Below are 18,164 nucleotides of genomic sequence, written 5' to 3'. Positions count from 1 at the left end.
TTTTTTTTTTCCAGTGGAATTATGGAGTTGTATGACTGTGGAATTGGTTCTAGTTGGAAACCGTATCTGTAACATATAGAACTATATGGACCCAGATCACTGAGAAAAGTGTTTTAGCTGTAGTAGATGTAGATTCCCTACTCCATAGGAGACATTGTGGCCTAGATCTGAGTTCACAAGTTATCCCCCAAAGCATAAAAAATACATTCATTAACTGCAAACTTGAATGTGGATAAGAAAAAAATGTCAGCAATTATTTTGTACTAGAAGAGTTACACCTGTCCCTTACTGGTTGGAGTTTTGTAAAAACCTGTGCTGTTGATTGTGCCTGGATTAGCAGAGAAACTTGAGGGCACCTTGATATCCTGAAGAAAGTGTGTGATGGGAACCAGGTGACTGGGACTTACCTGAGACTTGAGAGATTGAGTCTGTTTTTGAAAGTTTGCAGGGATTTGCTATTTCTTACCATTCACCAGCACTGATAAGCACCACTCAAAACAAATAATAAAAAAAAATCTATAATATCTTCAAATTCTCATTTTATCTTCCTTAAGTTACTTTTTGGTAATCTGGCGTTTCTTATTCAAAGTTTGTTTTCCAGGTGAACAGCTCAGCTTCTCAATGACTTGCAGTGATAGCAGTGAGTCAGCATGGTGCCACAAGATATTGTTCAGGCACAAACCTGCATTGTTTTCTTCTGCTCTCTTCCTTGCTGGCTGCAGCAATTGTAACAGCCTGAATCACACCTAGCCTTTCATTAATACCCACTGCCTCCCTGCAAAACGTGCCCATGAGTGTTTGCAAAGTCACATTCATAGTCTAAAGTACTTAAAACTCTTCCTAGTGCTAAGCCTTGAAAAAGATGCTCAGAACACAAGGCTTAGTAGAAACAGGTTTATCTGTAGGGATGGATTTAGCACCTGAAATATGTGAAAAGCATGAAACGTGATGATGCATTTGGGAATTTCTAGTACTTAGCAATTTGCGAATCACATCGCATCTCTGGTATGTGACCAGTATGAATGAAATTAATTGAGTTACCTTCTGTTTATGATGGTGAAAATGAGGGCAGTGTGTAGTTCATTTGAATTAATTTGTCATAAATGATAGAATCATGAAGGTTGAAAAAGACCACTAAGATCATCTAGTCCAACCATCAAGTCTTGTCCACCATGCCACTAAACCATGTTCCTAAGTACTACATCTACCCTTTTCTTTCTGTGGGCAGCCAGTTCCATGTTTGATATCTCCTTAAAAATCACTGAGTTCTCGTTTAAGGATTAAAAAAAGAAAAAGAAATAATTTCTAAAAATGCTCAGCAATCCTCAGTGCTCAAAGTGACCAGTCTGTTTTTTTCAGCAGTGTTTATTGACTTTTGTCATGGTTGCACCTACATGCAAAATACGATTGAGCTTGGCACTGTCCAGATGTGAAACAGAGACAGTCTTGCCCTGGGCAACTTGTAATCAGGCTCACAGAGGAGTACAGATGTGTTGCAGCCTTTTAAAAAATAGGGCTGTAGGCACATTGACCACATTTTAGATGCTGGGATCCTATTGCTGTTTAGTTCATGAACTCAAACTTCAGTGTTATTTCTGCATCTCCAAATACCACCTTGATAGACAAGAACTGACGAATTTTAGTTATTACTTTCTGAAACATTTTGATTTAGGATCCTTTGGTTCTGTATAAACGTGCAGTATTGTGTAGTAATCAAAGGAAGGTATTTCACAAAGATCTGTTTGAAGGCAATTTGGAAGACTAGCCATCCACCTGGGCAATCTTTCTTTTTTGATTGAGGCTGTAAGGCTTCTTTTTTCCCCACTTGTGATTTGGGGTTCTTTTTGGTCAGTGTAGCTTCTTTGATGTCTTTTATGTCCCATAGGCATTTGCTTTCAGTACCAGTAAATGAATGATAGCCTATTCCTCTACAAACTTTTTTCTTGTTTGCTTATTAATTGTTTAAAAGAAATGTCTAGGAGCAAGCTGATGAAGTGAGGTAGATTTCAATGTGAGACGCTGTCAGGGAACAGAGTAAGTAACTTTTTTCTTTTGAGTGTGTGTAGATTTTTTGGTTTGGGTTGTTTACTTTTGTTTCATTTTGCTTTTTGTCCCTGCCTGTCACTGAACTGCTTAACTTGCAATAAATTACCAAGAACTGTTAGTGAATTAGTATGCCACCTGGGACAGGCAGTTGATTATTATGTGATTTCTGTTTACTTCTCTGGGATGGGCTGCAGTCTCAGATGAGTGCTCCTTTCAGGAAACTCACTTGTATAAATGACAAAATGCTTTTTTTTTTTCTCAATACAGATTGTAGTGAGAGTTTTTAATTTTTAATTATGTTAAAAAAGCTCTTCATAGCTCGTAGTGTTGTTTTATGGCTCATCTTTCCTGTCTAACTCACACTGTACAGCCTCTACCTAATTAGTTGTGTTGTATTGCAATGAGTTTGGTTCTTACAGGTTTTTAGGAACTTTAACTCAAATGCAATTGATATAGAAAACCATACATTTTCTTGTGCTTTTTAACAGTGACTGTGGTTCAGGGCTACAGTGAATTAAAAGATAAGAGGTGAGGGATTGGGTTTCCCAAAGATATGTACTCTAAAGGCATTCATAAACAAACATAAGAAAACACAAGAATGAAAAGCAAATGTTGCAGTTTTAATAAGAAAAGATTACTTGGAGAAAGATATGTAAATAAGCATTCCTAATGATTATAACTGGCACTGGAAAATTGAGGGTAAATATTATCCTTCTAATTTATGACATCTGACAGAGATATTGCCTCATCAAAATCTTGAAGTTATCTGCCTAGCTTTACCCAGGCATCTAGCTTTCTTCAGCAAGATACACAGCAATTGTTTGTTGACTCCATCTAGTTGCAGTTGTTTTTTTTTTTTTTCTGAGGGTAGACCCATTGTGCAGGCTGACGGTAAACTTGTGAAGAAGTTCAACGAAGGCAAATGCACACAGAAAAAAAAAATATCTGGCAAGTGGAATACAAGAACTCCGGCAAACTGTACTAAGAGATGGCAGATTGACTATAGAAAATAGCTCTGCAGATAAGATCTGGTGGGTCCTCCTTCAAAACCCAAGAGCACAGCAGAGTGCCTTTGGAACAAAGATAGACACACTTAGTTTGGAAAGAATGTAGCCGGCAGTTCCAGCGGAGTAATACTCTGTTCAGTGGTTTTGGGACTGTATCCGGAACAGCTCATCCAGTTTTGGACTTCCCAGAGCAGGAGGGGCATTGGCAGAGTGGATGAAGCTTGGCAGAGGGCATGCAAGGAAAGGCAAAGGGAATGTGGCCTGCTCAGCCTTAAAAAGACTTGAGGGAGATCTTGTTGTCTTAAACCACGTGTACCTGAAGCTGGAGACTTCTCAGAGATATGGATGCGGAAGGAGAGGCAGCAACACAAACTGGAAAATACGAAATTCCTGCGGCTTGAAGGAAAACAAATTTATATGATGAGATCAAATACTGAAACAGACTGTCCAGACTGTGAGATCTCTACCCTTAGAGGTGCTCAGGATTGAAGGAGACATAGTCCTGATCTATCTGCTCTGCGTGGCCTTTGTGGAGGAGGAGGTCGAGCTGAATGACTTCTTGAAGTTCTTGAAGCAGAGGTGAAGGAGAGGAAAACATGAAACACCTGAAGTTCTTATCCAGAAATAAAAACATGCTCATTTGAAAGGAAAGAAAGGGAAAAGCTGTGAAAAAGCACAACTTCCATGTCAAAGAATTATTTATGCAACATCTGGTCAGTATCCATCAGTGTTTATCAAACACTGGAAGTGCATCTGCCAGAACAATTGGTAATTACCAACTGAGATTGTTTTGATCCTTTTTTGTTTAGCCCAGGTTATTTAAGACTGCCTGCTCGGATCCAAAGGCACACAGGTCTGTGTTTTGTTTGCTGTGTATGTACATGCCAATGGATTTAATCAAAAACATACGCATCTGCAAAACTGAGATTAGAAATCTGTTCTGGAGCAGTGAGGTTTTTTTCCTCTCATGAAAGTTAACTGTAAGATACTGAGACTACTGGAAACATGAGTATGATGGGGCGTTAATAATAATTGGTCCTTTAAATGGAAAATTTGAAGTTTCATCATTGTGGGTAATTTTTTTGTAAATCAGAATAACTCCTAATATGAAGGGTGTTTTTTTTTTTTTTTTTTTTTTTTTTTTTTTGTAATGCTTATTTCATTGAAGGGGAGGAGAGAAGGGAAGAGTTGCTTTTTTTCTTTAATTACTCCTATAATTCATTTTGCTTATTGGGGCTGCTTCTGTTAGCTCCATGTACACCTACAATATATTCAGAATAATCAGATGACTTATATGGTATCAGGCACTTGCTGCTAATAAAATCAAAATATGAACAATATGGGAATTTTGGAGAAAACAGCAGACATTTTTCTTTCTTCTTTTCTTGAAATTGTTCTTGCCAATATATCTTATTTGGTGTTTCGTTCTCCCGTTCTTGAATTTCTCTATTTCTGTGATTCTTCCATCTCCCTTTCAGCACTGGCTGTAAGCACAGAAATCATTTTATTCCCATCCTCTTGGTATTGATGTTATAGGTAAAGAAAGTGTGGTATATGTAAAGCCTGATATGAAATTCACATTACAGCCTCGATTACTAAAACAAAATCTTCCCAATTGCCAGCCCAGTAGTAAGACCAAAGTCTATTTTGAATTCTGCTTTCAAGGAGGTCAATACCAGAGTCTGCAGAACAAGCAGTTTGTGAAGTTCCTGCTGACTCTGAAAACAGAATTATTATCCTACGACTAACCTCAGCCTGAGGTTTTCAGAGGTCTGATTAGCTTTTTAACTTAGAAGAAAAAATAGCCATATCACTTGGGTTTACTTTTTCAGTGGCAGCCGTATCTCAGTGGCAGCTGAATCTCTTTAGCAGTATGTTGTTAATCACAGCATTTGACTTTGAAAATACGGAGTCTCATGTTCCTGCAACAACACGTGATTGCTCTAACAAAGTCAATGTCTTTAACCCAACAAATATTTTCTTCTTATGTGCATATGGGGAAACAGCCCCAAAAGAAATATCTTCTTCTAATACACTCACAGGCCTTAGGAATCGTGCTGCTAAATTTGTTTTTGTAAGTTGTCAGCAAAACCTGTCAGTTATGGCAAAATGATGCTTTTCAAAAGAAAAAAAAGATGTTTTATACATTGTCTTTCAAAAGCTCCGATCAACACCTGTACTAAGTACTCATGGAGAAAACTAGCACAGTGAGTACCAGATCTGTGCATTTTCTAAAACCCTACCTCAGTATAAAATGGGTGTTTTACAAAAATCTAAACCCTGATGGAGAGAGTTTTGTTATCTACAGTGCTGCTAGAATCACGCGCAGCAGTGCTGTATGCTTCTGAATATAAAAGCTCTATTCTTCAGTGAAGTCCTTTTTCTATTAATGAGATTTGCCCTAATGAGACCAAAAATTACTTTAAAAGACATTTCCTTTCTGCTTTTCAAGGGCTTTTTTCCAGTCCATTTGGACTGGATATCAAAGATAAGGAGAAATATTTCAATAGCAAGAGATTTTATAATTAAGCTTTGTATCCTACATAATGGAGATACAGCCAAATTCAAGTGAAAAATAATTACTGTTTTTCCAGTGCTTGCTTCTGCTGCTCTGCCTTCCTTTCTTCTCCCTCTTGTGTTTTCCTCTTCAAAACCACATAGTCAGCTGTGGCTTATGTGTGAAAGACTTGCTCAATGCAGCTCTTTCTCCAGGGTTTCCTATTTTCTCCTGTGGTTTAGAAAAGAAGAGTTGTTCAGTCTTTAACTACACCTAGTTTTCTATTAAGGAAAAGCTACAGTTCTTAAAAGGAAACAGTTGCTTCCTCAAGGGTAAGGTATTTAAGAAATCACTTCATATTGCCACTTACCCCTTTAGATACAGGAACAGACAAGTTCAAAATATGATGCAAGACACCTCTGTGACATTTAGTATGTGATGCTGAGATGGTCAAAGAGTTTACCTTGTTCCAATCTTCAGAAACCTTTTCCAGTCAGTAGAGCTTTACAAAGCTCTCAGTGATTCCAGCCAGCTGCTTCAGCATGCTCGGATGTATCCCATCAGGTTGCAGGAACCTTTGCGTGTGTACAAATATAAGCATGCACCTACATAGATCCTGTTTTAGATTGTGAAGCGTATTCTTTTCAAATTTTAATACAGTCAGTGAGTTCATTGCTTTCCATAAGACTTGCTTTATAGAACTGGGAGAGAAAGGAATGTAGGTGTTTGAAGCTGATGTCTCAGTTGGAGTTACAGATGTCCTGGGAGCACTATAACATGACCTTTGAAGAGCACCAAGAATTTGTTTTCATTTCACAATCGAAGGAGACAATTTCAGCAAAGTGAGATTCCCCAGAGCAATGCTTTAAAATCTCAGTTTCTCAGTGTTTCCGGAAATTTCTTGCTCTATCTTGTAAGAGAATTGTATTTTATAGTAAAACACCAAAAGACACACCAATTTGTGTCCTGCCTGTTACACAACATGGTAAGTCTTGATCAGTCCCATACAACTGATATTTTTAACCACCGCAACTGCCTTCCTTTCATTTATGTTTTCTCTTTATCCCCTGGTAACTGTTCATTTAATTTCTCTTTGAGCTCAGTGCAGTTTTTTATCCAAACAATTTAATGGTGGGAGACCAGGAAATGTTTGACCTCTCTCTTCACTAAATTAGATCAACACATACATGCAGCCATTTTTGTGTGTGCATCCATTATACAGTTTTGGAAGTGTTGTTCTGCATTTATGCTCTTTGATGTGTTTAGGCAGAAAATATTTGCAGGTTTACTGGAAGTCTGCAGAATAACTTCTTGAATTAGATTAGTTGTGAACGCCCAAGCTAAAAAAGATCAGTATGTGCCTGTTCTGTCTGGGAAATAATAACATTTGTGGAGACGTTGGTAAGTAAGAACAAAACTTGCCCATTTCTGCTGTGCTATCCAAATCCTTTTTTTCCCTCCAAGTCACGCAAAATGCCCTTATTTTATGGGCAATATAAAACTTGGTTAGAGAACATTCCCCTGCTGTGACAAGAACTGGCCATATGTCTTCCCCGGTGCAATTCCCCACTCAAACTGCTGATTTAAAACATACTGGAAAAACTATCCGATTTTGTTCCTGATTTATCAAAACACAAAATTTTCAATGAAACTATTTGAATATGTTAAATATCAATATGATAACAAACACAAATAATGAAATGTAACAAGAAATGTGGAAAAAGAAAAAAAAAAAAACAATATTAGCATATCGCATATTACTATTATGTACCTAATACATCTTTTGCACTTCTCCATGTGAGTTTAGCCTATGCTAAGAGGTTTGTTGGATATATTAATGTTATTCCCTACTGATTAACTACTTGTTCATAATAGTAACAATGTGTTTTGCAGAAGGTAAATAATATGTCACTTAACTAGAGTTCTGCTTTTTCAGAGAGCTGTTAAGAATGAGTAAATAAGTATTCCCAGCAGCTCTGTGAGGTGGCTCTACAAGTAACACTCAAAATTTGCTGTTACAGAAAGAACTGTTTATGAAGACACTGAGTACTTTTTCTCCCTGTGCTGTGGCCTTTGGCATATTCACCCCCCTGATATGTTTTTAAACAAAGCATTCCTCATGAACATTTGGCCTGACGCTCAATTTGGGCGGTAGTGAATTTTAGATTCCAGCAGGTTCCAACAGACGTGTGAAATTTGCTTGCTTATCCTACCCAATCCTTCTCTAAATAAGAAAACTGAAGACTGGAGCTGCAGTTAGCATTCCCCAGAGATTGATTCAGCATAGTCAGCATCTTTGAGGTGTTCAGCTATAGCAATCAGGTATATTTAAATAGTGTCAGTTACCAACAAGTGCAGTAGAACACGATTTTTTGACTGGTCATCAACATCAACCAGAACTTTTGTAGTTGTTTCTCTGTGGGCATTTCTTACTGTGATATGTAACCAGCCATAAACTTGCTGCCTGTATCATGAACATTCTTGAAAAAAGGCAACTCTTTCAAAACTGTTTCCTTTTACTTGCAGACCATGTAATTGCCTAGTTGCAGTTTAAGCTAGCTTTTTCTCCTTCATGTTGCTATAATAGCATGTTAAATGTTGACTCTTATGTTTATTTCCTTCTCCTCATGTTCCATTTGTAAACAAATTGTCCAGTTGGTAACCAGCTCATTTTGAGATCCTAAATTCTTAACATTAGGATATTAAGTGTCTAACATGTTGTTTGTACAAGATAAATAATATGACAGGTTCAACTGTGATTCTCAAAATGATTAATGAGGTGGCCATAATACAGGGGAGCTGAAACTCTACTACCTGCTTTCCATTAGCCCCGCCAGGATTGTTTCTCGTAGCCTTTCACTATATGATTAGTAGAACAGACGCTTCTTGGGAGCCCTCCTTAACATTCCCACCTTCCATTCCCTAATGGCAGTTCTCACAGAAAGTAGCTGCTATATTGAAATGTATATGTTTGACAATTTGGAAAGGACTCCTTAGGAGAAAGGAAGTGCAAATTCTGGAAGAAGCTGTGAATGCTCACCATGGAAAGTAATAAACTATTCTGGGATATATATATATGTATGAAAATGCATTTATGCAATTCAGTTGCACACAAGTTGGCTTTCTAGATCTTCTCATTTTTCAGTGACTCTTTAGTGATTATATTCATTAATAACTATTACATCTAAAGGGAGTGAATTTGAGTGTGACTTCAAGGAGGACCTACAAGATTAAACTGCCAGCTGGAAAGCATTTTATTTTACTTTCTGTTTGGAATTACCCTGGTTTGATTCTTTATATATAGTTTTTTTTTTTTTTACCACTGAGAGTAAGGGGACTATATTTCTCTCTGCAGCTTTTCCACTCTTGAGTTATCAGGTCTTTCATACCATCCAGGAAAAAAAATCACAACCCTTGCCAGTCCACTTTGTGTTTTATGAATGCTGTCTGAGAAGCAACATCTCATTTACAATTGTCACCAGGAGCTACAGTAATTTCTATATCAGCCAAGGACATCTAATAACACATAAATAATGTAAATTGTGAGAAGAAAAATAGATGACTTATTTACTTAATCTAAAAAAGGTGTGATTAGAGTGCTGTGGAGCTATATCAATACTGCCTGAGATTGGCAGTACTGCCATGAAGACATGTAGTTTCATGTGCTGGTAGCAGGAGTTTTGGGGCTGGCCTGTGCCCAGCAGACTTGTCTCCCTCTCAGATAGCAACTTCCATCTGAGCATAACATTACATGTTCTTAATGGGAGTTAATTGACCTTACTGGGGATAGCTCATAAGTTTGAAATTAGTTCCATCTTTAAGTATTTTGCTGGAATGAGTCCAACACTCTTTAAGATTAATTCCCAGTAGCCAAGTCCTCTATGTCCAGTGGGAGTTGCATCTACTGAAGGATCTGGAGAGATACACGTGCTTCCAGGTTGTGCCTAGCACCTCTTGAATAGCTGTTAAATGAACAGAATAGCCTTAAATGAGCAGTTTCTGTATTTCAGTTTCTTACTCATCCTGTGTTATTTTTTTTTTTCCAAGTTCAGTTTAGAGTTAATATGGAGTGTCTTGATTTCAGATCATATACAGGATTACATAATTTAAAAAATGGTATTTATCACCTATCTTATCACTTACTGCAGAATTCTCCTGTGGCAAGTCTGATGATACAAGTCTAGAAATTTCATCCTGCTGGACTTCTGGATTTTATTTTTCTTTCTTTTTTTTTTTTTTTAATATTAGAAAAAAGCAAAGGATAATAAAATCTATAATTATATGAGATCAGTTGCCAAAGCTGAAGAAGACAGCAAAACTGTAATATGTTAGAAGAATGCCTTGTTTCAGAGAAAGTGCTGATTAAGATCAAATTTATCTTCAGCTTACATTTTTATTGGACCTAAGCTTAGGGGAGGAGGATTATATTTCAGAAATGGTGCAAATGATGCATGTTAATATCCTATGTTTATTGCCACTTGAAATTACAGCACTGCTTTGAATTGCTGCCAAGTCTATAGTTAAGACTCCATGGTAATCACTGTGATTATTCCAAGTTTTTGTGGTAATAGTGGGAAGAAGAAGTATGATGCCCAGACTACGGTAGCCTTAGCTGTCAGCATCTTTTTCTCCTTTGGGGTTCAGGATGTGATTCTACTCAGCAGAGGGAACAGGTAGACAATACACATTGGCCAATCAATCCTGAAAGAGAGATTAAATAGAAGTGGGTTTAATCACGTTATTTTCAGATTTATTTAGCTTTTATATTTCCTAACTATGTCACTAACTTCCTGAAACAAGAAAAAACATAGCTTTTCTTTATTTTTTTGGAATGCTTTAATTCCTATCCTGACATGGTGTACAGTTTTTCATTTTTATTAGAAATCTCTTTTGCTCTCCTTCATGTTGATGTATATCATAGCTTCTTTTTATTGACTTTCTTGGTAATCTATGGGATATGTTTTCACCTTGAAATAATCTTTTACCTTCACTTATCTATTGGAAGTTGTAGGTATACACTTGATCTAGATGTATACCCGCATATTACTGTGGTTTATTTAGCAGCTGATGAGAAATTAAGAAGTGAGGTCAGGGATAAACAGCATAACGTTAAGCTACAATTTTTCTAAAAAGATATTAAGACGTTGACAAAGAGGGAGAAATGCTACTTAAAAAGCGCAGTCTGAAAGAAGCTTAGGTGAAGTTTAGATGTGATTAAAATCTGTTCTGGTTTTTGGATACTAAATAATTCAAGCAAGTAGTTGTTTATTCTGAGTTAAAACCATCAGCAATCACTTTAAGCCAGCTCTCCAGATAGTATGTCCTAGTTGCATCCCTTCATCTGTTGCTAGTAGGAAAGTTTTGGTATTTTTTGTGTTTACAAAGTAAATAATACTTGTTGTGGAAAGCATTTAATGTGGGGACAATATTTGTTCTGGAATATTTTCCTCAGTAAGTAGTGCTAGCCAGCAGGCAAGTCTGAACTCCCTGTGTGTTAGCTGTGGGGAGCAAATCTGTATGCCTGGCACAAAATCATCGGTTTAAACTATGGAAATATAAATCAGAGCACTGAATGAAATTCAAAAATATTTCATTAAATGAATTATGATACGTGTGTGGATAAGAGTATGGTTAGGGACTCTCTTGTGTATGCTTAAATGTCTACAGTCTTCAAGCTACATTTTTTTTCTCTCAGATTTAACTCTGAAAGATGCATAATATATATTTTTAAGGACAGCATTAGCAAATCTCACAGCGTGTTTGCATTTCATTATATCTGACATTTTTCTTCAGACTTACATCTCCAGAATAATGTTCTCTGAAAAGCTGTTTTCTGGGTCTTAATGTGGGTGAGAAGCAGGTGTGCCTACACACAAGGTTCATCAACAGTGACAACGACTCAACTTTATAAAATTAGTTCCTTTATTATTTGGAAGTCAATATTTTGGTATTCTTATAAGATTTACTGGGCTGAAAAAAGATAGCAGGAGTTTCAAACCGTAGGCAAGACTACCCTTCTCTTCAAGTACCTTTTCTGTACTTAATTTGTCTTAGTTGTATATGTACGTATTTAAAGACATAAATAGAAGGGAATGTAGATAATGACATTTCTGGAAATTATTTGGACTAGAAGACAGTATCCAAATGTATTCCAAAGAATTAAGCTTTTTATAAAGAATTAGTGCTGCTTCTAGTGATGCAGCATGGAACAACTCACACACACTGCATGCTAAGCATGAATCTCATGACCAGCCTTGTGCACAGTCTACTACATATTAACATTCAAGGACATACCTGGGCAGGAGCTTCATCAGGATTTGTTGAGATATCATTGCAGCATTGCATGTGGAATTTGCTTGGCCCTTTCACACAAGACCAGGTGTTTCTTTCTGTAATCTCATTATTAGCCAGCAGGTTTGAACATTAAGTATCTCAGGTAGAATGCAGGTTGTTTGAATTCCTTTATTTCTAAGGAAAATAAGATGTTTGCAGCCTAAGCTGCAGTTAGCAATGTAACAAGGAAAGTACAAGTCTCCACGATGAGCACAGGTACTTTTCTCAATGTTGTGATGCGAGCAAAGAGGAAGGGAAGCACACTATAACCACATTCAATTTTAGTCTGGTGTCAGGTCTCCTGCAGAAGACTGCTGAATGAAGATATTAAAGGAATCTTTCAGTTGTGTACCTGGTTTGTGAGCCATATACTTAGATTATATGTACTAGTAGATTAAACGTATATTGTCTGAAGGGTTTAACCAGGATAAAGAAAGCCATGCACATTCTGGATGGCACTTGTGAAGGTGTCATTTATAGCGGCCAAACAATAAAAAAGACATCTTCATACTTTTGGGTAAAGTCATAATTAAAAATATAGAAAATCCTAGAAAGATTACTATCCTAGTAGCACAGCTAATCACCACAGATATGGCTTAATAAATATATGGTTTAATGGCTTAATGTTATAGGATGGGGTTTTGTTGTGGATGAAATATATGTGTAAGTCTTTTTCAGCAATGTATTTCAATATGTGTTTCATTTGAGATATATAAAAATTATGCAGCAATTTGTGAAACTGTGCGTGTGTTTCAAGTACAAGTGCACATTCTTAAGTATTCACTTTTTCCCCCAAGACTAATAGTGGTAAAGCCCAGACCAGCTGTCATATCTGTGCAAATCATTAGAAATTTTAATTTTTTGGACTAAGGCTTTACTTAAAAAAAAAAAAAAAAAAAAAAAAGAGAGACTACATAAAAATTGTACCATTTCTTCTCATTTCTTCTAATATATTTACTTCCTTGTATTCATGTTGTTCTAATGCTGTTTGCATAACTGGTTGCCATTTATCTCTTAACAATTTATGTTGACTGTAATGCAGTGCTTAGGATTCTGTGGCGTCTTCTGCAACATTTGCTGAGTATTTAAAATATGTTTTGATTGCAAGATTGTTATTTTTTTTATTGTTTTTGCAGAGTGAGCTAAATAGAAGCCAGCTGGCATTTTGAAAATCTTTGTTTTGTTTTTGTTTTGGGGCTATCAGTGTGTAAAGGCACCTTTTTGCTTGCAAGCTGGGGCTATTTCGTCTAGAAAAGCAATAAAAATGAGTACTCATACTGGCATTTTTTAACTATGCTATGACATGTTAGTGAACTGCAAAAAGTGAAGAAAATGAGAAGAGTGTAATTCTGATTAGATTATGTGAGAGAATTTCTTTGTTACTGAAAGCCTGATAGGATGTTCAAACAAGAGAAGAGCTCAAGCTATTAATATGTTTGAGTTAAGGTATTATCTGGACATAAGAAAGAAATGCAAATAACCGAGTTACTTACTTTTCTGCATCAAAGCACAGAGAAATAACAAAAAGGAAAAAAAAAAAAAAAAAAAAAGAAAGAAATATCTTTCTACTCAAAGAGTTTCAGCAGGACTTGAAGCAATAGAAAGATACTAGAAATTAGTTCGTCCTCATGGTGAATATTCTGATATAACTACAGCAGTGATTAGATTTTTACATTTAGTATTTATGAATGCAGCCTCACTAGAAGAGGTGATATATCTATATGAATATGTTAAAAAGAGTCATTATTAGTTTTAACTCCTTTTAGGTTATCTCAGGATTTTCTCATGTGGCATCACGAACCTTGCATGAGGACCAAAATCTAAGGCTGTCACTCCGAGTACAGATGAGGATTGTGATCAGTTTGGTGCAATTTGCAAGGGAAGTTATAGATTTTGAAGGAGGGAAGATTTAGGTTGCTTATCAGGGGGAAGCTCAGGTTGGTGGCTCTGCCTGCGCCGGAGTGGTTGGAGATTCATGATTCTTGATGTCCCTTCCAACCTAAGCCTTTCTATGATTTTCACATTCATAGATTTGGACAGGGAAGGTTAATAGGATGATGTCTTAGATACCTTTTAGGATTTTTTTCCACACAAGTTTGAAAGATGGGGTATCACAGAATCACAGAATCGTGGTAGTTGGAAAGGACCTCCAGAGATCATCGAGTCCAACCCCCCTGCCAAAGCAGGTTCCCTACAGCAGGTCGCACAGGTCAGCATCCAGGCAGGTCTTAAACATCTCCAGAGAAGGAGACTCCACCACCTCCCTGGGCAGCCTGTTCCAGTGCTCCGTCACTGTAAAGAAGTTCTTGCGCACATTTGTGCGGAACTTCCTATGCTGCAGTTTCCGGCTGTTTGTATGCACAAATTCTGACATTTAACACAAGAAAAAATGAATAGGCTTTCTTTCTGTTTTAGAGAAAACAGTCTTCTAAGTAAATGTGTTGTTGTTGTTGTTGTCTTTTAGATCATTCTTGTAAGTTCTTCCCATAATGACCGTGACCAAAGCCTTTTCATAAGCACAGATGAAGGAGCTACGTTCCAGAAGCAACCCATTACTTTCTTTGTGGAAACTCTCCTCTTCCACCCAAAAGAAGAAGACAAAGTACTTGCTTACACAAAGGAAGGCAAGGTAAGCCATGAACATACTCTGTTTGAAGTTTAGCAGCTGTGTCATTAAAAGGATATGAAACTTTTGCATTGTGCTGCTGAATGTTGGGGTTTATGAAAGCAGTTATTCAGAAAGAAACCATATTCAGTGTTTGAGAAGCTTATTTGAATACTTATTTCATTCGTGTCAAATTTTTTGCTTTGTGGTAGTTTCAATTCTGTCATTTTCAATTGATATGGTTATTGGTACTATTTATCCTTCTGTATAATAAATGCTGCCTCTGAAATGCACCTCTCACTAGAAAATGACCATAAGCAACTGCTCATTAATTTATAACATAGTAGAAAGTTAATGAAGCTGAAATACTGCCTTCAAAGGCCTTTCGTGGGATGTAAAATAAAATAAACTGTTCAATCATACAGCAGAAGAGTATTTAGGGAATCACCAAATCTGTAGAAACGTAGAATAGTTCTCTCTCATGATATATTTATAATACATTCAGTAGTTGTATTATATAGTTTATGCATTTTGGCCATCTTTGTTTTTTTTTTTTTTTTTTTTTTTCTGGCTGTATTATAAAATCATCTCTCTGGGTGGGTACCACTAAACACCAGTGAGTGAGCACACACTCTGTAAAAAGTGTCATTCATCTCTTTTTCACAGTGCCCAAACTACAGCTTTAAAGTCACTACTGTTCTGGTTCTGATAGTGCTGTTGCCTCACCTTTACTGTAACTCCTTTTTTTTTTAAGCCAAAATGAGACAAACTCCAGTCTATTTCAGTCCTTGTCAGAGATCACAAAGGGTTTATATATAGTTGGTGAGATTACTATGACTAAGTTGCTGCAGCCAACTGCTGCACTGACTTTAGTTACATTATATCATATTATATTATATGACATGCTGTATGATATGATATATTATATTGGGGATATTTTCAGGGGTATTTAAGTTAATAGCTGATCCCCAGTTTGTGTTCACGGGTATTTGCAAGTAAGGATGGGGGCAGTATGAAAAAGATTAACAAACCAAACGCAGTCTCTTGTCTCGTGGAGTGTTTTATTTACCAGCTTGAATTCTAACTCGTAACACAATTAGCCATTACAAACGTGATGAATACCTGTTATGTGAACAACATGCCTCAGGAAAGCTACAAGTTGTGAAAAGCCAATGTTATGAAAAGTGCCATTTTCAGTTTGACTTTTGTTTCTGATGATTGACATAATCCCTGAGTTTTGTTTAGTTAGGAGATCAAATGACTCAAAAAATGAAGTGGCAGATTTTTTAAGTGTCATAGTGTGATGGAGAACATTGACCATCCACACACAACCAGTCTATAAAAATATTTGCCAGAAAAGAGAAGGGATTAGGAGCTCAAAGCAAGGCTTTTCCTTTGTGTTTTGAGAAATCACATGTGATATGGAAGTTTTCAGGCATTTTATACATGGATAGCCTCCCAAAGTAGTGATAGTATTACTTGCCACATTAAAACACAATCGGACAAAAAAATACAGAGCTGTCAATAAAGAATAACTTTTCAGTAGTAGCAGGTACATTTTAGTTAATCTAATAGACTTCTCCCAGGGTTTTGGTATGACACTAAAGAGAGTCAACCATAAGGACATACTGGACAATCCCTACATCTTTACCTGAGATGTACGAGAATGAAGGGTGCCTTTGACTATAACTGTACAAATAACCTGCCCAGTTGCATAAGGTCCTTTGTATAAGATCTGACATATTTGGCCTAGCAGAAAGAGGAAGAGGAAGATGGCAAAGGAGGATTTGAAAATCAGAATTGTGGCTTGACACAAAGTCAGTGTACTGAAACCAAAGATATCCAGAGAGAGTGTTAATCTGAATTTGACCTGGGGAGATTGTATACTTTGGATTTTTGAGTTAACTAATACTATTTTCAATGAAATAAAATCATATCAAACAGTGACAAGATCTAAAACTCACTAGAATCCATTCTCTCCTGTTACTCAAATGATTTCTTGCAAAGGCTCTTTGCAGATGTACCAGGAACGTGGGATTGTATCCTTTGTAAACAGCAGTCATCGAATCTTCTCTGTCTACTGGAGCATTGCAGCCTGTCTCACAGCTTCTGATTTGATTTACTTCTTATTCTCTATTGCAATATCAGCATTGTTCTTTCATTCAGAACCCTAGATTTTATTTAAATACAGCTGTAGCCTCTGGCTGACACTATAAATGAATGCAAATCTAGTCAATGTAGTTGGACTAATCCATTTACTGCCTCAAATCTATACTCCCTTTTTCTGGCTATCTCAGTTATAATGAATAACAATCAGCTATTCACTGAGTCTCGATAAATTCTTTTTGATTTTTAAGACTCAACAGAGATATGGTGGATTTTAATTGTTCACTAAGCGTCTGTAAGGGTGGAAAAACTTAGAGGTACATTTTCCCCAAACCATTCTATGATTCTATGATTTTCAATTTCTTTTAAAAGTGATTCCTTACATCTATGAAGTGAGCAATAAGAAGCATCTATTAGAAGTATTTTCTGAAGCCAGAGATTTTAGCTGGTCACTGTTTCCACCTCATCTATAAACTTATTTGTCAGTTTTATTGTGTGCACCTACTATAAAGCAAAGCCCACATGGATCTTTTTTTTCATTTCAAAGAAGCTGAATGCTAAGGTTAGGTACGCATTATTTTTTATTTATTTTGAATAGTATATCAGTTAAAAATCTATCTTGGTTTTGAATATGCCTTCTTATTTCATTCTCTCTTTCAGTCAGAATGTGAGGTCTTTTCACTACACCGAACCAAACTGGTTTTTGTCTATGCATCAACTAGGTCAATATTATTGTAAGCACTCAGAGTCCTGACCATAGTTGCCTACCACAGCTGTGATTTGCCTGCTTTAACTGATTGTGCAGTGGAGTAAAGCCCAGTAATTGTGAAGTACAGAGTAAGTAGGGAAGAGGATGTTTTAGTTCTAACTCAAATTTAAGTAAATTTACCCATGGAGTTTATGTTGAGGGAAGTTATCTTGGGTTTTACATAGTGATATAGCTATTTTTCTCTAGTAAAGATTTATTCATTGCAGTTTTTTACATTTATCACTAAACTTGTAATTTTAAAACAAGCATTTTTTTACTAATCCTCATATGACTCTCCCTAACAGTTGATGACTGAACTGGTGAATTATTGCCACATCAAAATAGAGCAATTTTACTTGCATTTTTTCCCTGTTAGAGATACTAAAAGAAAGCCTATCAGATGTAAATTGGATTAAATAAGAAATGCATGTAGACAGCAGGGGGCTCTAAGCATATCTTTATAGAAGTATGGTAGGTGTTTGCTAATTTAAGCAGAGGAAGCACATTATGAGATAATGTGAAGAAAATAAAGAAAGGAGATTCTTAAATAACTGCTTTATCTCCCATTTTATGCAGGGAAAAAACTGCTTTCATGTCTACTCTGTTGATACCTGTCCATATCGCTAGTATTTGCAGGAATGAGCTGGAGAAGTCTTCAGAGGGAACTGCTGCCTCTATTTAGTGACCATTTCTCACCTTTCCTTATCAAATCTCTCTAAAATTTCTATTCTATTTGGTCCTATTTTAGCAGAGTTTTCAATCTAGTGACTTCCTGTCTTAAGTGTGTTTAGTAGAATTAAAGATTGAAAAATAAAAGAAGCA

General features: G+C 36.5%; 1 protein-coding gene across 9 annotated transcripts in view; it reads left to right on the top strand.

Moving 5' to 3' along the window:
• SORCS2 (sortilin related VPS10 domain containing receptor 2) overlaps positions 1 to 18,164 on the top strand; it is a 527,145-nt gene that overhangs the window by 413,064 nt on the left and 95,917 nt on the right. For all 9 annotated transcript variants that reach the window (XM_052683127.1, XM_052683125.1, XM_052683126.1 and 6 more), the window contains exon 4: positions 14,348 to 14,512. In XM_052683127.1, the coding sequence (XP_052539087.1) occupies positions 14,348 to 14,512 (165 nt within the window). The remainder of the gene's footprint in view (positions 1 to 14,347; positions 14,513 to 18,164) is intronic.

The sequence above is a fragment of the Tympanuchus pallidicinctus genome, unplaced genomic scaffold, assembly GCF_026119805.1.
Source record: "Tympanuchus pallidicinctus isolate F22 unplaced genomic scaffold, pur_lepc_1.0 scaffold2, whole genome shotgun sequence".
In the NCBI taxonomy this organism is placed as follows: Eukaryota; Metazoa; Chordata; class Aves; order Galliformes; family Phasianidae; genus Tympanuchus; species Tympanuchus pallidicinctus.
The sequence above is the reverse complement of the archived record's forward strand: the minus strand, read 5'-3'. Positions and strand labels throughout refer to the sequence as shown.